Below are 24,184 nucleotides of genomic sequence, written 5' to 3'. Positions count from 1 at the left end.
AGGAGACCCAAGCTGGGTTGTAGATACTGGGCATTGCTCACAGCTGGGCAGGTAAGGCTCAATGCCAGGAAACGTCACCCGTCCACCAGCCTTGTCCTCAAGTGGAACCCTGCTGTTACAATCAGGAAGATGTGTGCTTTGGTTGTGTCTCAGCTGTTGTCACTTTAGGTCTTCACAACAGCATGCAATCCAATATCCTAAATAGAATGAATGTTTTCAAGTTTTCTGACATCTCCAACCTGTTTATCTTGATCACCTACCTTGTTAGGGACTGTCTCCCGATCACCATCCGCATCACCACAGGGTCCCCTTCCATTCCCACAGATTTCTTTCACCGGGTTAATGGTTAAATTCTCCCCTACTAAACTCTGAGATATCTCATGTGGTTTCTGTCCCACTAGGAATGGGGGTAGGGTGTGTTTGCATCTGCGTGTATGGGTAGCACTAAGGCCCTTGTGTGAGGCACTGGCTGCCTTCACAGTTACATCGAATCACCCAGGTGCACTACTCATTCCATGTTGCCAGAGCAGCTGGTGCTAGGTACCTACCCTCTCACTCTGCAGCGTTCAGCTTGCCTGTCTGCCAGGATGGAAAGCAGTGTCCTTTGTGCTTTGTCTTGAAACCCCCATCCCTGAGAGGAGCCCAAGGTCCCCAGCTCCCCATAGCACTTGTGGGAACCACCATCCTTACAGATACACATGGTATCCATGTGAAGAACCAGAGAACAAAGGAAAAAGCCTGTGTATCCTGGGATGCTGCATCCAGAGTTTGTCAACTGGAGACGGAAACTGGCAACTCAACAGGCACGCTTCCCTTCATGTCACTAATCTCTAGCAATGAAGCTTAACACCTGTCCACTGTTTATGTTGTTTGGGTATCATGAATAGCCTAGAGGACACAAGACATGCAGCAGAAGTCCAGGGGCAAAGCTCGGTGGCAGTATACTTATGTGCATGGCCCTGGGGCCGGTCCTTAAACCACACAGACAGAGCATACTGGATGTATACATGCCACATGCAAACACATCATTTTCTACAAGGGACCTGGGCAACCAAAGATTTGGCTCTTAGAACAGTCTCTTGGTTGTTCCTAAGGACAAAGTACCTTGTACAAAACTGAGGCTTCAAGGTCTGATTATGTTTTAGTAGAAAAATCTTGATTTCAAGTCTTATGATTGCAGGCCTACGCAGACGTTTGCCAGGGAAAGAATTTCAGTGGTGGTGAGTGTTAAGCAGGCCCAGGAGCCAAGCAGTAATGGCCAGGGTGGGCCTACCTGTGGCTAGTGACTCACATAGGGTGGAAGTGCCTTGTTGATTGCTGTTATGTCTCACCCTGCTCTGGAAAGGCAGCTCTGCATGCACAGCGCACCAGTGTCTGTCCAGTGTGGGCTGAGCTCCTGCTGCCATCTCCTGGCAGAGTCTGTCAGGGACACAGCAGGCCATTTACCTCGTTTCATTGGCTGAGATTTAGGGGCTTTCTGGATCCATCCCAGGGCTCTCATTTCCTCTAGGACAAAAGGAAAAGCTGTCCTGCGCACACTGCTGTTACAGGTGGGCTGGAGATGCTGTCCTTACTTGGCTCTTCATGATGGCCCACTATGTATAGCTCTCTGGTCCTGTGTAGCGCTGTGTGGCCTTGTTGAAGAGGAGCATGCTTGGCAGGTGGGCATCACTAGCCCTTGCTTCAGGCCTCCTGGAGGAAGGAAATCTAGGTGTTTCATGAAGAAAAACTGAGCACCAAAGGGTTGCCTTGTCTCTAGCCACAGCCCCACTGAGATGGCTCAGTTAAGACCCTTTCATGCCCATAGCCTGTGTCCAACACTAGAGCGGAACACAGGGAAACATTAGATGTTCCTTGGCCAGTCCTTTCAGAACGCATTCTCTCTCTCACGTATCACTTCTCTCTAGCCGGTGGCCAGGGATGGATGCTGTGTGCCACTGCACTATTCAAACTCCCCTTGGACTGAACTAAGTCCTTGCCCAGGAAGTACCCTCAACCAAGGATGCTCACTTCTGGAGGCAGGTCTCCCAGGGGAAGCCCACACAGTAACTGCCTTAGTCCTTGCACCAGGAGCAACCCTGAAGAGACATGGGGTACGCCCAACTTGCTGTGAGATTAGTGGAGCATGTGTGGCGAGTGCATGGTGGGCCAACTCTGAAGAGACATGGGGCATGATGAACTTGCTGTGGGACTAGAGGAACGCGTGTGGCAACTGCACGGTGGGTCAACTTTCTCCTCAGCCCGACACTTCCTCCAGCCTCACAGTGTAAGATTAGTGCCCTGGAGAAAGGCACCAAACAGGAAGAGCATAACCGCTCACTCATCTGAAGCCAAGTGTCAGTGCTATCCTGGATGCTGACTTGATTTGGTACAAACAGATTTCAAGATGAGACCAGAGATCTGGTGTATTCTTATACAGACCAGTTAATAATTATTAAATAAAATAAATGTTATCAACCCCATATTCTCAGAAACAAAAGGAAACATGAACCCGACTTTCCCCTTTGACACAGCTAGTTTGCTTAAGTGCTGCACTATTAGGAAGCCACACTTGGGTGACCCTTAAAAGCTCACCGTGCCTACCTCAGGGGATGATGGTCCCACATGGTCACAGGCAGCAAAGTATCCTTGGATCATTTGGGATGAAAAACCCTAAGTAAACTGCACTAACAGTAAGGTGGAGGTCTCATGGGATCCAAGTTTCTTATCAACAGCCCCAGGAATTAACTCCAAGGTGAGTGTGACTCTCTAGGGACCCTCTTCCTTCCTTTTAAGATGCTTTGCTTAACTGGATATTTCCTGTTACAGACTATACTGTCCTTAAGATGGAACACTGTGCCGGGAGGGAGGGAACAAACTGTTGGGGTTTCTGGTGCAGAAAGAAATAATGCGACTCCCACTGGTTCTTAGCAGTTAAAAATAATGCAGCAAGCGCCTAGTCCAGAGCATGCAAATTCTCCCCATACATGTTTGCATCTGGAAGGATGCATAAGACAGTGGTTGTTGAGTGTGTAGCTCTGGTATACTGAGATGTTCTTCTGCCCTCTTCACTGTAACTTAGTGTAACAACATGTGCACGATTATCATGACATACACTACCATTAATATGCAATATTTAACTGAGAGGGTGGAAACACCTGTGTGCAAGCGGTAACAGTGTACTTTTACTTGGTGTAAGCCAAACCCCTGTGTTTACAGGCTTAAAATGTTACCTCAGAGCCAAGTGTGGTTTTAAAAAGACGCAGAACTAATTTACTATATTCTTTGTGTTTTTTTTTTTTTTTTTAGTTTGACAAAAAAAAAAAAAAAAAAAAAAAAAAAAGGACAGATGGCAAAATGAAAAAAATTTATTTCCTGTGTTTTTATCCATGGTCAATACTGTATTTTTTTTCTGATCAATATATGTCAAAAGATCTCTCAGCTTTTATTTTCCATTTTAAACAACTACAGTATTTACAAGCTGTTTACAGTAATACACACACTCGTGGACACGCGCAAGGACACATATCCTTATCTCTGGTGTATACTGAATGCTGGTAAAGGCAATGACCTTTCAGAGCCCATGATCAGAAAGGGGATGCCACTCTCCTTTCACAGGCCCACTCACCCACAACCACTTCTAACATCCCTCCTTCCTTTCCCTCATACAGAACTCGCTGCCAGACTTGCACAGGGTTAATGTAAGCAATGTTAACAATTTACTGAAACTACAGCTTTGAAAAAGCACAAGCCAATATAACCCTCCCCATTTCTACTGTTTTGGTTTCAGACTCAAGCTTCAAATATAAGAAATTTTGTTCAAAAGCAAGCACACCGAACCCACAAGTCATCTGGAACAGCCATGCCATCCTCCATGGAGCAGTGTGCAGGTGACATGGATTCCTGTCATTTCCTGTCAGAGGACCTCTGTTCCTCCTGTTGGTTCCAATGAGTGATAAGAAAAGGGAGAGCCTATATAATAGGTACAAGTGTGATGTCGGCGCTGTGTGTAACCCTGCAGGACCATCAGCTTGAGTTCCCTGGACAAGATGTTCAGCTTTCAGATGAGCATCTGCCCCAACCCACAAAGAACAGTTGTTTCTAGGAGAGAAAGAGCAATCCTCACCACACAGTTCTTGATGGCTGCCTCTGGGGAGGTGACTCATTACAGAAAATATAACTCTGTATTCAAGCAAAGTTAGATCTTTCCAGACCTATTTGACCAATTCCTTTCTGATTACAGCTTATGAATAGCTAACAAGTTTTAAATGAGACAGCTTAGATGTTCATCAACTAGATGATTTTACAAGAGAAAGGAAGAAAAGAGCTGGATTTAAATACTTATTTTAAAAAATGCCTATGTATCCAACATATTAAAATTCATAACCACCTACACACAGCAGTATCTAATTTACCTTTCTCCTGATCAGTAAAACTCAATATCCATCTAAGAATGAAACAGAAAGTTCAAAGGTCATCAAGAGGCTCCACACACCATTTTAAGCTTTAACCGAATCTCCGTTTAACTTTTAGAAGGGACCGATCTTATCTGAACAATGTATAGTACCACAAGAACAAGTTAAGTGGGTCTGTGTCCAAAGTAACTTTACATGACTAGTACAAGAGATGGGAAAGAATACTGATGACTTAAAACAAAAACCCAGAAATAAATTTGCTTATATTAATGAGAAAGTATTTAAATATAAAAGTAATTAACACGCTGGATAGCAGTTTATATTTTAGTAGCTAGTAAACAGAAATTCAAAGAATTCTCACATAAAACTATTTTTTTTTTCAAGTCACATACTTAGAACAAAGGATGATAGAAATTTAGCTAAAAGGAGACAATTTTAGACACTGGGCAAATATTAAGAACCCAGTTTTTAATGAATTACTCAAGACACCGACCCATCAGGCAAGTTCTAGGCTGAGGCAGAAGGATGCTACTAGGACATTATGAAGAACTCACAAAGGCAATGTGACCCCTGCTCAAGTGTGAGACTGTATTTTATATTTTGATGGGAGATAGAAAAACTAAACTAACCCAGAGAGAGTCCATAATGAGCTATGGTTTTCTATAGAAGAAGTTGTTTATGCATTGCTTGACATTCAGCAACCAGAGTCATTTTTGTGTCTTTCAGGAGAGAAATATTGTCTGTTATCTTCTGGTTCAGGGACTGGAAGTATCATCAATATACTTGAAAAAAAAATTTTTTTTTCCCCAAAACACTTCCAATCTAATGGACTTTTATCCCCTGCTAGCAGAAATAGAAGTCAGAACACTGAGCGCTGCTCACTCACCGCAGAAGTAATCACTTGTCTTCTTGTAAAGCTTCCACACCGCCTGGTCTCTACCCTCCCAAGTGCCACGTGCAGCACAGCTGCATGGTCATCTAGACTCATGGACAAAGTCAAGCTCATTAGCAAAAAGTCCACTAAAAAGTCCTATTAGCTCTTAAAAATGGTGTAGAAAGAGAGTCCCTACCACGATAGGGGCTGAAAGAGTCCTCAAAAGCTTAGTTTAGGGGTACAAATAGTTTTTGTTTTTGTTTTGTAAGATGAAAACAAGGCTATTCTAGGATTGTCCTCTCAAAGTGGGGCAAGATAAAAAAGAAAAAGACTTCACCGTGCAGCTGTAAGTAAGGGAAATCTAAAAAACTGTTTTAAGTACTTGCAAAATTATGTTAAGAGCACTGAAGTATGCTGAAGCTTTGTACTCTAGTGAGAAAGGCTAAGCAGAAAATCTAATACACTGGCTTGCTATCTAGGTGGGTATCAGGAAAAAAAGAATCTGTAATAAATTGAACCTTAAGACACAAATCTTCAATTATCACCATCCTCCCTGCTGTAATTAGAAAAGCATTTAAAAAAAAAAAAAAGGTTATCAGTTTTAGATTTAAAAACTAAAAACAAGACTTCTTGTAGGGTTCCTAATTTATAAATTTAGTAAAGTTATATGGTAATAGAAAAATGTCAACTTCTCCAAATTAAGACTTACTATACATGTCCCATACAGAACCCCGTCTTACACATGGAGTTGTTCATGTAACACTTAACACAGATGACGAGAACTAGGATAAACAGAACTTTGATCTATGACCAAATCATCTGAACCTCATCTTCTGACCCTCTGTGGGAAGACAAGTCATCTCCCACCTTAGATGGCAAACCCTCTGCTTACTTCTCCACCTAGGAACAGTCACGAAAAGATCAAACCCATTTTTGATCAGGGGACAAACAAGCAGCAGGAAGCACAATTCCTGGAGAAGTGTTAAGCACAGACAGGTTAGAATTTAGCTACAGAAGGAACGCTGCCACTGAGCACACGGTACAGCATGGGTCTGCCCAAATGAGCCAACACAATGGAGCGAGAATAGTGGGGAAACACACTTCTTAAAGTGGTCAATTTAGAAATAGGAAGGGCTCCTTTTGTAAGTCATCTGACAAATATTTTTAAACAATAATAAATATCTGCAAAGTCTGAAGTCTATGGAAACATCAATACAAGGCACATTGGGTTCTGAATGACCACTGATTTTTAAAACAAGAGAAAAAACAGAGGGTTTGAAGCACAGGTGTGGCAAGTTTCCTGTGGGCTGCTGTTAGCGCTCATCCTGTCTCCTGTACCGCCGGGACACATGTGACACCTGCGTCCTAGTCAGTGGGAATGACAGCTCTGTCCTCTCACCTCCTTACACAGAAGCCACTGAATGGACACGGCTCAGACAGATGGCCTGCTTCTTTCTGCAGTCTGTCCATGGGGACACAGATGGCTGCTCCCGGGCACTCAGAGGAGATGGGCAGTTTTCTTTGAAGTTTAAAACAAAGGGAATTTTAAGCATTTAAGAAATGCTTAAAGTTGCAAATGAAACCTAAACTGCAGTTTGCATGCAGCCACACTGTAAATCCAAGGTACATATTTCCCTGAATACACATGCTCCTTAAAAAACCAATATAATTTATGAGACAACATCTGAGTTAAGTCAATTTCACAGTTACAAATATGTTCAATGACAGGTAATCACCATAAATTACAGGAAATAAATTCAAGTAGTAGAAAAAGAACAAGGAAGAAGCAAAGTGCAGAGCTGCTGAAGACGACACAAGACTGCGCCACGTAGACATTGTTGTTTGAAAAAATTTTACTTGAGAAACCAAACTTCATGTGAATAACTTCAAGAGCTAGAAACTCTTCAAATAAAAGCAACTGATCCTTTCTTTAAGTTCCTGGGCCTTCATATTCTTCTTCTTCTTCTTGAAAAGAAAAGCATATTCCAGAAGCAACTCCACAGAGCCTGCCACCAGCTGGCAGTGAGATGTGACAGGGCAGCTGGTGGTGGCTCACCAGCTCTGGGGACTGTCAGTGATGAAGCTATGTGCGTGTCTCTGGAGTCCAGCATACCAACAGAAAGGGGGCAGCAGGTCCTGCTGGCGGTGTGTTGGGGGAGGGGGGCTCTAATCCTGAAGGCAATTTAAATAATGGTATTTTCTTTTTATATATAAATAAATGTTCTGAGAAATCTCAGATTTAGTGCATTGCTGTAAAAAATTAGTGCAGTTTTTTTTTCATTAAAGTTTTTAAGCTTTCAAAGGAATAAGATACACCTACATCTATTCATCATCTTTCTCACTGTACATTAAATTTTATACTGTTATATGTCGAACTGAATGTTTCCACATGGGTTTGTTTGTAAAAACCATGGTCAATGGATTTCATTTTCTACGACAAAAACCATGGCAACTGTTTTTTGGCAAAGAAATTAGAAAAATATGAGCTCAGAGTTAGAGACAAGAGTCTGTGGGTTGGAGCATAAATGCATAGAGAGCCTTTCATAGACAGGCTCCAACAGAAGTTTGCCTTTCATGCAGCTAACTTAAAAAAATATTTCAGCTTTATTTGGGGATGGAGACAGTGACAGGAGTCAGGTTGGAGGCGCTTAACCAAACCACTGTTCAAGTCTTTGCTGGGAAGGGCAGGCGGTCCCCACAGGCGGATCTTCTGCAACCTTACTTCTCTCCAACGGCTGGGAGAGAAGCCAGAGAAAGGGATGCAGGTGTGCAATGCAGGCTCACACTTCTGCCCCCAGTTCTAGTACCCCCGTTTCAATTATAGTCACATATTTATCATCAATTTGGACGAGGAGCACTGTCTTGTCGATGTGGGACCTTGTACCTGGGTCTCTGCTGCAAGGCACCCATCGGTGAATCACCTATCAATCAGAACAAAAGGTGCAGTTAGACCTTGAATGCACTTGTAAACTTGCCCCCAGTGCAGTTCTGCTAACGACTCAGGCAGAGAGACACACACAGGATCAGCCCAAACCATGCATTGGTCTGACAACCAAAAGCACACAGTGTACCTCCCCGGGAGAACTTACATGGCCTTCCATGCCCTCCTGAGGACTCCAGTCTTTCCAGCTGTTTCTCCCAGCTTTTAACCGAATTCCTTCATCAGGCCACTGCAGTTCTTTCCTTTTTGACAGGTTAATCCCTTCCAGAATCTGACTGAGATCCACAATCTAAACAGACACAGAAGCAGCATTTCCAATTCATATTTTCCCTTGATGGTGACAAATCTAAGGCTCAACAAAATGTCTTTCATTGCATGTTAAATACGATGCATCTTCTTTTCATCTTAAATTCTCCAGGAAGGAAGTCTAAACAGTTGCGAATCACTTCCTTTTGGACTAACTTCCTATGATGACTCTGTGTCAATGCTGAGTGGGGGGGGGGGGGAGAGACAAGTATACTGACACAAAAACTGATGCTTTCAGTTTTTAAGTTGGCAAGTTTCCCTAACATTGCAAAGTGCTCTAATCCCCAGCTAAACAAATGGCATTTTCACAGGAGACCCCCTACTCAACAAGGAAGACATAAAAGCAAACGTGACACTGTACAAACTCTCTTGGCCTACTCACCTGGACCCTGTAAATCACCTCCCCTTTTCTCTACTCACCTGGACCCTGTAAATCACCTCCCCTTTTCTCTACTCACCTGGACCCTGTAAATCACCTCCCCTTTTCTGGCATGTGAACTGTTGGCAGGACTTATGGTGCTGCCTGGCTGGGCCTCGGTGACACCAGCCTGGCTGCCTTCTGACCCGAGAAAGCCCACAAGGGTGTGGTGCTTGCAGGCCGGGATGCTTTGGCTGGAGCTGCTGGAGGAAGGCAGGCCGTGCTGCACACAGGCCATGCCGCCCTGGCTGGTGGCTTCCATCTGGTTCACCATGGAGAGGCGGGACTGGATGGACGACGGCAAGTTTCGAAGTGATATTTGGCTGGTGGAGGAGCGCCGACAAGGCACAAACCCCGTGGTGGACATCCGGAGGGATGAGTGGCGACTGCTGTAGCAGTAGGACTGGCTGGCCATGGAGGCTCTCGCCGGCGACTGTCTGACCAGACTGGACTGCACTGAGTGGGCGCTGTGGCTAGTGCCTGGCAGGAAACAACGGGTAGCTGCCATCAGGTTGTGTGCTGTGTTTAATTAAAATGTCTCCCTAAGCAACCACCCCACAAATTTATAGTTTATGTCTAAAACTTTAAAGGTTATTAAAGAAGAAATACCTGAGATCTATTTTTTTGTATTTCTATAAAATTGTTTTTTTTTTTTTATTTCTTAAAGCTTTTAAAAATTCAAATTTTAGGATATAAGAAAAAATAATTTACAGCAACTACCTGGATTTAAGGTCAGAATAAATTCTAAAGTATTTTTTACAGAAATATTTCAGGAAAATAAGAATTAAAAATAATAAATGAGATGAACTACTTTTGGAATGAAAGAATCAGAAATGTTTAAAGAAACACTGTGCAGGATTGGAGAGATGCCTCAGCAACTAAGAACACTTGTTGCTCTTGCACAGACCTGGGTTCGATTCCCAGCACCCATGTGGTAGTTCACAAGCATCTGTAACTCCAGTTTCACAGGATATGACCCCTTCTTCTGACCTCAGGCAGACACTGCACATATATACACGCAGGCAAACTCTCATACCCATAAAAGTAATAAAATCTTCCTAAAAGGAAACTGCACGATCACACACACACATGGAGTCTAAGGGTCAATCTCAGAGGTCAGGCGTAGAATGGCAGTGGATGGGGCAGGGTGGGAGGCAGGAGCTGTGTGGAGCTCCAGGTGTGCTGAGGAGACTTCCGGAGGTACCACAGCATGGTGCCGCAGGAGAGGTTAGATAACACACAACAATGAAATATTACTAGTTTAAAAATGGAGTATGTTTTTGGTTTTTTCTTTTGAGACAGGGTCACTATCTCTCCAGTCTGGTTGTCTTGGAACTCAGAGATACCTGCCTGTCTCCTGAGTGCTGAGATTAAAGGCACGCACCACAAACCCATAATATTTTGAGTAAAGCATGTGAAGTACAGGACTTAAACATGTATATCAATGACTGATAAAACCAATGGTATAATGCATAATGATATCAAGCAAACGCTGTATTTCCATGTAACAACACACACTCCTCCTTTACACACACACACTGGCCAGATGGTTAAGGGGCCAGCATCTAACAGAGCTTTGTCTTGAGTACCTAGTGTTGGAGGATACGGCGCGGTGGGTGGGTGCAGCCCCAACCCTGATGCCTGTCCTGGGTTCCCAGTGCTTCCCTGTGGCACACTGCTGTGGGGATCATTGACAGTGGGTGCATTGTTACCAGGACAGGAAGTCCCACCTCCAGTGTCCGAATCTTCAATATTGCCGCCACTGTTACAGCCAGCTCCACAACCTTTCCTTAACCTGGAGACAAATTCCAAGGTAGGAAGCATTAGTCCTATGTCACTTCAAAATCAATCCTCTATTCTGTCTCCACTCCACTCTTCTGAGGTACCAGTACTTCATGTCTACCTTCCAAAACCTTTATGGTACAATCAGGATCAGGAACAAGTCCCCTCCAAAGAATGGTTTGAGAAGCACGCCCCATCCCTACCCACCACCTCCAGTCCTCCTGTACATATTGCCCTTACAGCACAACGAAGAACCAAGAAACACGTGTCTCCCCCCCCCCCACTGCCTCAAGTCCTCCGGCCAACTCTACAGTTCTGCACCCATTGTCTGCACAGCACAATGGAGACCTGTGAAGACACAGTTGTACCATGAGGACCCCAGCTGAAATCAGCAATCTTTGTTATCTGAGACAGGCCCTCATTCTGTAGCCCAGGCTGCTCAAGGATTCTGTATATATCCTTGAATTTTCAGAAATCCTCCTGTTTTACCAGGCAGTGGTGGCCCACACCTTTAATCCCAGCACTCAGGAGGCAGAGGCAGGTGGGTCTCTTTGAGTTCCAGGACAGGCTCCAAAGCCACAGAGAAACCCTGCTCAAAAAACCGCAAAGAAAAAAAGGAAAGAAATCCCCTTGCTTCAGTCCCCTGAATGCTAGGATCACAGGAATGAACCACCACACCAAGCTTTGGCAACAGAATTCTTGCCAGTATCTGCTGAGCAAATCAAGACCCAGTTTGTCTACACTGTGGCTCTATCTGTTGCTAGACAGCTGTTTCATCTTTCCTGTTTGGTTTTTGTCATTTTAAATATAGGGAGACTGACAGCATGAATGGGCATACGTACCTCAGTTTGGCACTGAGCACTCTGCACTAAGAATGTCCTTGGTCCCCAGGAAATCATAACCTGTCTCTATGCTATTTCTCCCAGGGAGAAAACTCACTTTCTTGTAGGTAATGCAGGTAACATAGAGGTTTTCTGAAATAAAATCCCTGGGAATACTCTCCTGGTTTAGGTTGTTAGGTGGTAATACAAACTGAGTCTTTAAGCACTGGCTAGTCATTGGAAAATTTAAAGACACCATTAAGAGTCTGTGGCACAGCTGGGCATTGGTGGTTCACACCTTTAATCCCAGCACTTGGGAGGCAGAGGCAGGTGGATCTCTGTGAGTTCAAGACCAGCCTGGTCTACAAGAGCGAGTTCTAGGACAGGCTCCAACTCTACACAGAGAAACCCTGTCTCGAAAAACAAATCAAAAAACCCCAAAGAAACAAAAAACCAGAGTCTGTGACTCTAGCACATAATTCCGTTTCCTTATGTTCTGAGCACAATAATCTGTAAGTTATCCTTACTGTCCCCTAATCTATGGTGCACCTATGGTGCACCTACACCCTATGTCAGGCTTCACCAGAAAAAAAGCAGAGGGAAATGCCACATGCATATCCCAACACACTCCAGAATTCCATCTGGGTGATGACTGGACTGTTGCAATGGCAACAAAGACTCCCTGTGGCACAACCAGATGTGTGGAGAGCTCCCTGCTGCTGGGAAGGGGTGCATGCGCAAAGGAAGCAACCCACATGCAAGGTTCCAATGCCTGTCTCTTAGGAGAGGCACGATGCTGCAGCAGAGTGAGGAAGTTAAAACGGGAGTGTTAAAGTTCTGCTAATGTTGCCATAGCACATCAGCTCCAGCATTAGCCAGAGCCTGACATAAGGTTCATCTCTGTTTCTGAAGATAAGGAGCAAATTTCTACCTCCTGGTGTTTAGGTAGAGTATGTGTGCATTATGCCCTGGCATCTCCATCTTGTCTACAAGCTTCCTCGGTGAGCTGACACACATTGCTGAGACAAAGAGGCCCAGGGCACACCACTGAAAGATATAACCACTACCTGTGCCAGGTGGACACTATGAAGTTCCGGATATTTCCCAAGCTAATTGGTCCCCCAAGAATTTCTTTGAGCTGGTCATGGCTGTCAGAGTAAGATGTTGTCAGGGGTGACACAAAGATCGGGTAGCCAATAGGCTGGTCACAAGATGAGTTTATCATGTTTCTCAGCGCCTGCTTTGCGTTCTGGATGCTGCCTCTCTCGGGGTTCCGATTCCGAAGAAAAACAAGCTCCTGCTGCTGCCCTGCCCAGAGACCTCGGACACATTCCTTATTCACCTATGACAGGAAAGGGCAAGGACAAAGGTCAAGAAAGAAGTGCAGAAATGGGTGACACACAGTGTGGTGACCAACTGAAAGTTATAAAAAACAAGGTTCCCTTTGAAAGGAGTTAGCATATGTCCCTTCATGGATAGCCGACTGCTAAGTTTAAATAAGCACCTACAGTGTGCTTTCTCTTGTTACACCTTCTAAAAATGTCTAAGTAAAATGTAGTTCATTTTGTTTGTCAAGTTAGTGAACTAGATAATAGATAGTTTTTAATGGGAATGACAGGCAATTCATATTTCAATTTGAGAGGATGCTTGTGATATTCTGGGGTTGATTAAAGACTGCTGGTTGACCAGAGGGCTCAGCAGACAAAGGTATTTTCTGTGAAGCCAGGTGCATGAGTGGGATCCCTGGGAGCCACCTGTTGTGGTGGAGGGGAAAACTAACTCCTGAAGGCCATTCTCTAGCTCCCATATAAACTCGGCACTATGAGGTACGTGCATTAACATGTACAGAGATGCACACAGTTTTTAATGAGATAAAAGTGAATCATTATGAATGTCAAATTCAAAAACCAAAGTTGCTAAACCCCTACAACATTCACACACACACATGCATACACACGAATGCTCACACACTTACTCAGATGCACACATGTCACAATGACTGAGGTTGAGAGAGAATTTAAGGAACAACCCATTTAGAGTCGCTTTGAGTCACAATGAGGTACAGGCCTTGTTATTCTCTTTTAACTGAGGAGAGCACCTCATCAGCAATGGAGTGATGGCTTTTAAAGAAGGAATGAATACTGCTCAGATTTCATGCATAATGGCTAAGAGGCTACCAACCCTGAAACAAACTAAACAAACTAAAGGCAGGGCAGAGGGAATTACCAATAAGCGAGTGAGTGTTCATGAACTATGACTGTGCCATCTGCTCATCTTTAAGTATAAACAGTGCCAGTCACACTTGAGAGCTGCATTAAGATGTACCTCAACTCTTCCTAGCCACAGGTCAGTGCCCCAGACTCACCTTAATGACCCTGAAGCTCAGGTGGCGTCGGTTGAGCATAATGATCTTGTACTCATTGGTGCCGTCGTCCATGACATGCCGCAGAGCCAGCAAGGAGGGAGAGTTGGCAAGGACTGCACTCCGCCACGCAGGGTCCCCTTCGTGGGCTATTACAAGGTTCTTTTCATGAGACACGATGGCTTCATAGAGCACAGTGGGGTCGTCATACTCATCTGGAGAAGTGAAATGATCCTAAACACAGAAAGGCCAAGTGTGTGGGTTTTTTTTTTTTTTTTTTTTTGATTTGTTTTGGAAAAAGGAAAATACTTCTGGGATTATAAGCAAATTGAGTGCTATTGTGGACATACTCATTACTGTCCTGCTAACTGGGTTAGTTGCTGTTCTATACACATCTAAGCTTTAACCGACTATCTCCAAAGTTTTATATAACTATCATTTCCAAGTTTTATAAACTGTCTTTTTATCTCTTTCAAGGCAGTTTCCACATATTTACTTACACATGTCTAATTGTGTGTGTGTATGGTATGTACGTATGCATGTGGTGGTCACAGAACAACACTGCAGAGCTGGTTCTCTCCTTCGACCCTTCCGTAGGTTCTGAGGACTGAGCTCAGGTCTCCAGGCTTGTGCAGCAAGTGCCTTCTCCCACTGAGTCTCTCACTGGCCCCACATAGTGTTTTTACTTCACTGTCACAAGTTAAGGAAGAGCCTCAAAAGGTCCCTATATTGTGTCCTTTATAAGCTAAATACACTTTCCATAAAGCCACACATCTGTAATAGCTGCAACATGTCACTTATCCTGCCCTTGCCCCTCCCCTAGATGTGAATGTACGTAGACTAGGTGCCCCAGTCCCACTGTGAAGAGCTTCTTTGTCTCAATAACCATGCATCCCCATGATGGGCATTTACTGTCTATTGTCTGCAAGACTGAGGAAGGAAATGTGAACGAAACAAAATCTCCAAGTTAATGGGAGATAAGATACACATCGAAGTAATCATACCTCAGATCTGCATGCTATTCAGGAAATGCAGCTATCTTACTGGTTGCTTTCCCATATAGCTAGAAGACCTGTATCAGGTCTGTATTCATCCCAGCTCAGCACCAGTAACTATAGCTCATGGCCTGCTGGGAGGAGCTAGAGTGACAAGGCAGTCTGCAGGGTGCAGCCTGAGCCTGGGGTAGGATCTGTGGAAATGATGCCATGCATTGGAGTGATGAGGCCTCACAGTGGCCTGTCCTTTGTCAAGGAGGCTGGATAACGCCCCCCCCCCCCACTTCACAGGTATCAAGACTGAAGCTCAGTGGGGGCAGAACTGCTTCCCAGGGTCAAGGTTCACAATGGTGATGCCAGGTCAACACAGATTCCAAAACCTGGAGTCATCTATTTTTCAGTGAAAATTTTATCAAGCTTCAATTCGTTTTAAGTTTTGTGTATATGTATGTTTGTATACAGTGTGTATATGTGAGCGCAGGTGACAGAGGATGTTAGATCCCCTGGAGCTGGAGTCAGAGACAGTTGTGTGCCACCTGTGTGTGTACTGGGGTGGGGGGTGGGGGGAATTGAGGCTGGGTTCTCTGTAAAGAGCAGTATGCTGGGCTTTCTCTCTAGCTAAATGGAATAATCTCTTACCCAACAATCTTGGACCTCTGCACCTACAGAACCTTCTAAAGGCTATAACCTGCTTAACTGATTCTGTAACAGTGTTCCTAACCTCTTTGCATTGTCCTGGACAACAGACAAGGCACATCATACACCAAGCTGCCTTTGGCAAATGGTTACCATGTGCAGAGATCCCCTCCACCTATCTCTGCTTACTGGAATCAGTACAGTTATTGCCATAAGAAAGGAAGTTGATACTGACAACATATTCTTGATAGGACAGACACAACACTATCATATCAGGCATGCTAACCACAGATTTTAATATTGTTCAAAAACTTCTTTTCACTGGCTTAAACTATAGATAATTGGAAGCTTTTACATCGCAGTCTTGTGTACTCCTAGCTACTCAGAACACTGAGGCAGGAGGATCGAAGATTTAAAAATTGCCCAGGCTCCACAATGAGTTCAAACCCAGCCAGGACAACCTAAGGAGAATTTCTCTGTCTCAGAGAGCACTGAGGATACATCTTAGTGGCAGAGCACTTACTTGCCTGGAGTGCACGAGGCTTTAGTTTAATCCCTTAGTACAGTACCTCACCCCAACTAACCTGGTCACTGTTTTTTCTTTTAAATGTACTGAATTTTGTATCAAAAACTCAGATCTGTAAGTACAGTTGAGTGGCATGACCAGAGAGAGAAACAAGTGCCAGTACGTAAGTCCACAATGTATTCTTTAAGGGACCTAGGGCTTTGCAAATACATTTGGCGGTTAAATTCTATTGCATTTCCCTACAGGACTGTTAGAGATCACTGCACCTGCCCTGACTGCCTGCTACAGGGGCATCTTGAGCAGAAGGCAACAGCATGCCACTTCCTGAGGAGTCACCCAGCACTTGTGCCTGCCATGTGTTTGCTGGGGTAGTGGCAGGGGGTGGGGAATGTAATCACATGAAGTCAAATAAGCATTTCAGGGGTACAGACCTTTCCTTCCAGTTTGCCACCACTACCTGGATTATGAATGCTAATGGTCACTAATATTGAAATGCACTCTTACCATGAGAAACAGGTTCAGGCTTCTGGGATTTAACACCTTGCTAGGCATCAGGCTTTCCCCAAGTTCACATGACAGCCTTTCCAAAGGTTCCCCAAACCATATCATGGAAATCAAACCACGAGGCTTCAGCAAATCTCTGACATACATGAAAATACACACATTCAACTCATCTCTTACCTGATGGAGTTTAATGGACATACGGATTCCAGGCACAACAACTTTTCTCAACAGCTCCATGTCAGCAAATATCCACTCATCTCGGACTGAAGAAATCCTGAAGTCCCCTTTAAACAGGGCATGCAATCCATAGAGGAACGACTCCAGGTTACTGCAAGGTAGAGACAAAGGGCACGTGTTTTGAGAAAGGTCTTCATGACACTGATTCTTGTACCTGGTCTGCATCAGAACCATCTAGAGTGATTTGAAAACAGGAACTAAGGTCCAACTCCTAAGGGAGACTCACAGGAAATGGGTCCTGTTTGACTGGGAGCCCTCCTTACAAACTCATAGAGACAGACAATACACAAGAGAGCCTATGTGTTGAAGGGAATTAAGGAATCTGATGTAAAACATGTAGTCAGAAGAAATTCAAAATAGGAAATATTCCTTTAAAATACACACCACATTAAATGGTTTAGGCAAAGATTATAAAGAAATAAAGAAAAATAAACCAGGGAAATTTATTAGAAAAGTAGATAAAATATGAAGAGACCAATACAAAGTGATTATAAAATACTTTAAATCCATTAAATTGTTACAATTAGTAGCTATTCTCACAAGTGTGAATTTTAAAAGCCAGTTAGTTACTACAATGTAAGATATTTAGCAAGAACATTTATAGAAAAATGAAATCGCAGAAACTTTGCAGTAAAATGGCCCAGAATAAATGTTCCAAAATCCAACCAACCAACCAACCAACCAACCAACCAACCAACCAACCAACCAACCAACCAAATAAAGCACACTTCATCTAGGTCACAGAGCATGCTCACTGCTTCCTCTTTAGAAAATAGTGTTTACTTCATTGTGTGTATGCTCTGTCTCCATGTGTGTTTGTGTATCACACACCTGCCTAATGTTCACAGAGGGCATCAAATCCCCTGAAACTGGAGTTAGAAAGTTGGGAGCTACCATGTGGGCTGAGAATTGAACCCAGGTCTTCTGGAAGAGCAGCCAGTGCTAACCACTGAGCCATCTCTTTAGCCCCATCCCCTCCCTAATACCTTCTTGAAAACAGAGATGCCTCTTTACCTGGACATATGGTGGGAGGCTGTTCCCAAAGCTCTCCGCCCCAGAACACAGAGTCCATAACAAAGAGTCACCAGGGACGAATCTTTGTCTACATCTAGTGGCTTTAAAAATAAAGAACATTAGATATCAGAAAGCTATATAAGTATGTAACAAACCAGAAAATGTTCAATGGGTAAGTCAGAGACAGACAAGGACAGAGCTGAACTCTACAACCAGAAGAGTTCTCTTGATGGAACCCTGTCCTGGAGGGAGAGTGGAGGGAATGAGGCAGGGCCTGCCACACTGAAAGTGTCACTGAACTCGGAGCCAGTGCATCTCTAAGCTTAGAGGGCTTTCCTAGGCGACTATGGGAGCATAATGCTTGCTCGTAAGGAGATGGGTGTAATTTTGACTTGATTAAAGAGTAACTATTGCAGAAGGGAGAGTATATGGCTGGGAAATGCCACTAATAACTTAATTCTACAGGGACTGCATGGAATGAGTAGAATATACCCAAGGGCTGAGTGGGTGATAGTAATTTGTCTGAAGGTACTGGGGACACCCAGTTTGGAAGTAGGCTTCAAAAGATATTTATTTTATGTGTTTGAGCATTTTGTCTGGGCATATGTACGGGCACCACATGTATGTCTGAGGAGGCCAGAAGAGGGCATTGGATCTCCCAAAACTAGAGTTACCGATAGTTGTGAGTCACTCAGGTCCTCTACAAGAACAGCAAGTGTTCTTAAGTGTGGCCATCCCAGCCCCCAAGGTGACACTTTTGAATATATGATGTATGGGCATGAAGTAGGACTTCTTCAAGTTACGTCCAACCTTCCAATAACCTCCAAGAATACTTGAGGACAGAGGACATTTCTGAATGAGAAAATAGTGTACTTCAATACTATCTAAGCCAGAAAAGGGATATTATAACATACCCACATCCCCCAAATGCCCTCCAAATTTGCAAACATTATGCAAGAAGCCCTTAAGTAACTGTGACATGTTGGACTGCCAAATGCTGCAGACCTGCCCCATTAGAAGGGTGTTTTACCTCCTCATCGGTTCATCTTTAAAACAGGTGATTCTGATCAGCATATCCTGCACATCTAGACAGGAGGCACAAAACCACCCCATTCCTATTGATGAGAAGATGCTCAAATGGCAGAGTGCCTGCAAGTAGCTGAAAGTAAGGGCTAATGGTTTGGTAACCCTGTAGGCACTGGCTAACTTCAGGATACCAAGTACACAGGATGCTGGGTGCTCAGCCCCACAGACTTCTCCTGAGGAGGCAGTGAGACCTGGCAATAGTTCTTGGGGTCTGTGGTTTTCTAAGTCTGGCCAGGGGCGTGACAGTGCCATAAGCCTAGAAGAAACAGTAGTTGGAAAGTCTGTACTTCATCTTACTTCAGGGTAGGATAAGCTGCCCCAATGTGTGCATGGGGTAACACTTGTATCAAAGCCATTGGAAACTCCTACTTTTATATCTGTGGTCTGGACTTTCAGAATTAGAATTTCCTGGGAGAGGCCTAAACATCTTTATTTTCAAAGTGCATATCTAATTTCATACGGAAAGTCCTACCCTCTCCAACAGCAGTCACAGCTGCACACGCTATTACAAAGGATTACTAATAATCAGACATGTTAAACAATGTGAACTGGACTACTGAGGACACATGCACCACAGCTGCAAGTCCTCAAAGACAGCACTGGTCTAGACTTTGCATTTGAGACAAACAGTTAAGTCTGGTGGGCAATGCTTAAGGACTAGATTTTGGGAGTCTGTATGGAGTCAGAACTTGTGTACCACATGCTGCCTGGACAGTCAGGATGGTGCAAAAGGAAGCAGGACCATTCTTCAGCTGGCAGAGTTGGCCTGGCCCACATGTTCTGAAGAAGACATGCTACCTGACCCAGAGGATCTGAGAAGTGCAGGAAAAGCTGACTCAATAATAGGATAGTCTTCCCTTTTTTGCTAAAACCTGGATTCAGAGAGTTGCAAAGGACATGTAATAGCCTTACCTTTGCTCTCCGGGAGGAGCAGTACTCTATCCAGTTGAGGTAAATCACACAGAAACTCTCCCGAGATATGCCTGCCAGACGATGGTCATAGTCTTCATCAATGTTTGGGTTAAAAGTCGGGTCCACATCAACATAATTTCGGTCTGCACACAGACGTAATCCTTCCTGCATTGTCTCATTCGCTAGCCACTCCTCTAACTTGGAGGAGGTTGTGACATAATAAATGATCCCCTAATTAAAAAACACAGAGAATTCTAGTCAAATCAAAATGCAAATTCACTCTGATTTCTTACTGTCTACAAATATGGCTCAAAATACTTTAACACCATGTCCTACACCTACATTTTAAGAAAGCTACTTCAAGCCTTCTTAAAAGAAAACACCACCCAGTACTTTAAAATCATAACCATCTTAAGAGCCTAAGTTAATGTGTAAGCTCTACTTGCCCAAGGACAAGATAACTTCCTAGAATGCTGGAAGTTGTGGGTCTTCCATGTTTTCACTTCCCTAAACAAGTCTGTTTGAACCAACTGCACTGGATGTGCCTGATCACATGTAGGTGGGAGGTTCACAGCAGGAAATATGTCAGGATGTATGCTTGCTCCTGAATGGATTTGATGGGATTTGCAATGATTGTGGGTTTTGCCTTGTACACACTCCCTGGGAATCTCAGAGGTAGACTTGACCAGAGTTCATCTTTGTGGCCAGTATTTAATTAAAGCTTGCTTCAATTTATGGAATTGGTCTTTCTCTCAAGAATCTCAGAATTAACACTCAGTAAGGCAACTTGCAGTCTATCAATTTCAGTGTTTGAATTCAGAGTATTTTTAAAGAGGTAAAAAATTATTGTGCTGCATTTATTTTGAAAAAATTCTCATAAAAAGTTAAAAATTTGGTGTCCATAGGTCAAGTGAAAGAAATAAAGTCAAACACAAATATAAAGGGAGGCACATATGCACATGAATGCATGCAGGCACACACATACATACACATACACACAGAGACAGAGACAGAGAGAAAAAGAGAGAAGACAGACAGACAGACAGACATGTAAGAACAAATACCCAAGTTAAGAAAAAATGTTGTAATGTTGTAAATCCAGTTCTTTAGCTTCTTGGGTTTAACTAAATGGAAGGCTCAAGGTTCATCAAAATCAGCACAAATAATGTGGAACCTAAGTGTTTACAATGTAAAATACAAAAAATTCAGATGTTTCAATCATGGCTTACCACACACGCCTCTCATAAAAATACTGACTTAGCTGGGCTTCATGAGACACTTTTAATCCCAACAGGGAAACATAGGCAATAGGTCTCTGAAGATTCCGGGCCAACCTGGTCTATATAACAAGGTCTAGGGCAGCCAGAGCTATACAGTGATACTCAGTCTCAACGAAACAAAACAAAACAACAAAAAACTGTCTTCACTTATAAAGGACTATTCTTGGCAGATGAGGAGTCTGGCTTTGCCCTCAAACCTGGTAAGTCTTTGTTCTCTGGGATAGAGATCCACAGTCTCAATGTGACCTTCAGAAGTCCTGGAAACGTTTGTCAACTCCACCTGACTGCAGATCTGGGTGTCTTAAGAGTTGTGCAGGTATACGCATGTGCTCAATACTCAATAGTCCTAAACCATGAGATACGATGCCAGCTATTAATGGAATAAGCAATATCAAGATATTCATGGGGGGATTATTATTTTTTTTCCATAGGTATTTTTTAGTTGACTTCTCTGGATACTAGTAAATTCAAGTCTTTACTCAGAAGCAACACACAAGTTTGAGAGACTATGAAGGTGTAAGTAGGTTAGTAGTGAGTACTCACTTAGCTCTGAGCTTCATCTTTGCTATTAGTATAGCAAAAATGAATGGAGGAATGCACACATGAATGAAAGAATAAAAATGTGCACTGGTCTGTGTGTGTGCATGTATGTATGTGCATGTATGTATGTATGTGTGTGCACATGCCTGTCGTTTCTTTCCCAAGAAACCCCTCCTGTGCTCAGAGGTCTATGCAGACACACAGACTTACCTTGACATAGTAAGTGGTAAGTACCCTGCGAAGATCAAAGACTTGAAGCATGGAAGCAGCACTATTGTCAGTGATGCTGTAGCCCTCCAGAATATACTTAGTGACGACCACTTCCCAAGCCAGCCAGCGCTGGCCAAATGCAGCGTTAAAGGAAAGCACATGAGGAACATGGCCAGGCTCACAACAGCAAAATCCTTCATCTTCTTCTACACCTTCTGTGATGGCTTCAACTTCTCGCTGCTGACAATAGGTGCCTTAAAGACAAGACCGTTATAGACAAAGGCAAAAAATTAACAATTGGGAAAAAGGAAGCCTAATGAGCACAATTTAGACACATTTTACAGCAGTTCAGAATATATGATTGATTTGCCTTAGAGCATTCATCATCAAACTGTGGTAAACTCCAGAATCCAGGCAGACTTCATCATTTGCAGGATCACTGCAAGCTTTAGCACATTCAAGACCCAGGATTTATGTTATAAAGTAGTTGTTTAATTCTGACTAAAGGATTTCTAAAACTTTTTAATGGGCTTATAATTGCATTAATATCAAGTAAAGGCCAAATGAGTAAATGTTCATCTCCTAAAGATGTGCACTGATCACAAATGAACAGCGGGAGGATGCTGCCTTGTCAGGAGGGGTCTTCTAACTTAGAGGCAACAGACACAGAAGAAGCACAGTTTGTTCATATCCCGGGCACTTCTCAAACCAATCAACTTGACAAGAGAAGCTATCCTCTGATTGGCTCTTTTTCCAAGAAAATGCTTCCTTGTTTTCCATTACAAACTAAAAACACCCCAAAGAACTTCTTAGAAAGGCTAAAGCTCTTCAGAAATGTCCAAGTCTGAATGTTCCCCATCAGAAATATAATCAATAATAAAACTTGAAATTTCCATAAAGCAAACTTCATGTGTCCTACCATGTATACATGCTAGTTATAGTTGCAGAATTTGATAACACAATTTCTGACTGTATGATTTTCTGTGTAGTATGAATTGGTTTGTTGGCACATAAAGCTGCAGAGAGCTGACAGGAGGGGCAATGAGGAGTAACTTTAATGGGTTTTACTAGAAGGAACTGCATGGAAATAGTGGTTGCACACTGTGAATGTACACTAGGGACACCATGTCTTTTCTGTTTAAACAGTTGTCTTTAGGTTATGTGATTTCATTTCAATTGAAAAAACTGAGAGAATTGGGCATGGTGACACACACTTCAATCCTAGCACTGGGGAGGCAGAGGCAGGTGGAGCTCTATGAATTTGAGTCCAGCCTGTAGATATAGTGAGCTCCAGGACAGCCAGAGCTACAGAGTGGAACCCTGTCTTGAAAATAACAATAACAACAGATTATTAGGACAATGGCAGGGTGCTTTACGAACACGGCTCAGTTAACTATCTTCTGGTTCTTTAGTCTTTAGCCCTTGAGCAAACACGTGCAAGTGGTGACAAGGGGCCTGGCAAGAGAGCAGAGCAGGAGACAGCACCCTCAGGGACACAGGCCAATTGCACGTAAGTGCCGTCAGCGCTTTTCTTCGGGAGGAGGAAGATAATGCTGTGTTACAATCCCAAAGGTCTCTTCTTCCAACTCCCCCAAGACTTGTTTATTATTTTATGTGTATGCGTGTGTCCCTGAGTACATATGTATGTGTACCACATGCATGCAAGCAGCAGAGGGTGTCAGAACCCAGAACTGGAAGTGTAAGACACCTGATCTGGTTGGGAATGAATGGAAGCTGGGTCCTCTGGATATGCAGCAAATGCTCCTTCCAGCGAAGCCATCTTCCTGCTGGCAATTCTGAGCTTTTCATTTGGGATTTAAACATTTGGGATAAAACTTAGCTATCACAAGCACACCATGAGAGTAAGAGGTGAATGGGCGACTTACCTCTGAACTCAAGTCCCCGCAGCTGGAAAGTGACCAGGCCATTGCCTATCTCTATGAGGTGCACTAAGGCGTTGAGATAGTCAGAGGCAAGGATGAAACAGTCCCCAGTACTGTAGTTTCCCCACCTTCCCAACAGCAAATCACCACAGAGACTGTGCTGCAGGGATCGGGTTAAATGTTCATAGAAGATGGAATTCAGATTGTTGTCATCTGACCCTGTAAGAAGAGATGTTAAGAATAATTTATTTCACTTTAAGTACCTGTTGTATCGACAAATAACATCACTAAAAACACTGAAACTAGCTAGTCACAATGTGGGTGGCAATCCCAGCACTGAAGAACAGAGACAGGAAGACCGCCACAAACTTGGGGCCAGCCTGTGCTACAGACTGAGACAAAACAACATAAAATTAAATTCCTCTTACAGCTGTGTTGACAGGAAAAAAAAAATAGATGACAT

The 24,184-nt window shown here is 43.5% G+C and overlaps 1 protein-coding gene across 5 annotated transcripts in view; it reads right to left on the bottom strand.

The window, feature by feature from the left end:
• Positions 1–3,331: 3,331 nt before the first annotated feature.
• Positions 3,332–24,184, bottom strand: part of Pcnx1 (pecanex 1) — a 131,270-nt gene continuing 110,417 nt past the window's right edge. For all 5 annotated transcript variants that reach the window (XM_051196259.1, XM_051196261.1, XM_051196260.1 and 2 more), the window contains 11 exons: positions 23,725–23,940; positions 21,839–22,092; positions 19,809–20,039; positions 17,811–17,911; positions 16,737–16,887; positions 13,902–14,132; positions 12,604–12,878; positions 10,523–10,728; positions 8,974–9,413; positions 8,358–8,498; positions 3,332–8,189 (listed from right to left, as the gene is read on the bottom strand). In XM_051196259.1, the coding sequence (XP_051052216.1) occupies positions 8,049–8,189; positions 8,358–8,498; positions 8,974–9,413; positions 10,523–10,728; positions 12,604–12,878; positions 13,902–14,132; positions 16,737–16,887; positions 17,811–17,911; positions 19,809–20,039; positions 21,839–22,092; positions 23,725–23,940 (2,387 nt within the window). In that variant the 3' untranslated portion in view covers positions 3,332–8,048. The remainder of the gene's footprint in view (positions 8,190–8,357; positions 8,499–8,973; positions 9,414–10,522; positions 10,729–12,603; positions 12,879–13,901; positions 14,133–16,736; positions 16,888–17,810; positions 17,912–19,808; positions 20,040–21,838; positions 22,093–23,724; positions 23,941–24,184) is intronic.

The sequence above is a fragment of the Phodopus roborovskii genome, unplaced genomic scaffold, assembly GCF_943737965.1.
Source record: "Phodopus roborovskii unplaced genomic scaffold, PHOROB, whole genome shotgun sequence".
Classification (NCBI taxonomy): Eukaryota; Metazoa; Chordata; class Mammalia; order Rodentia; family Cricetidae; genus Phodopus; species Phodopus roborovskii.
Note: the sequence above shows the minus strand (reverse complement) of the source record. Positions and strands in the feature narration are given on the sequence as shown.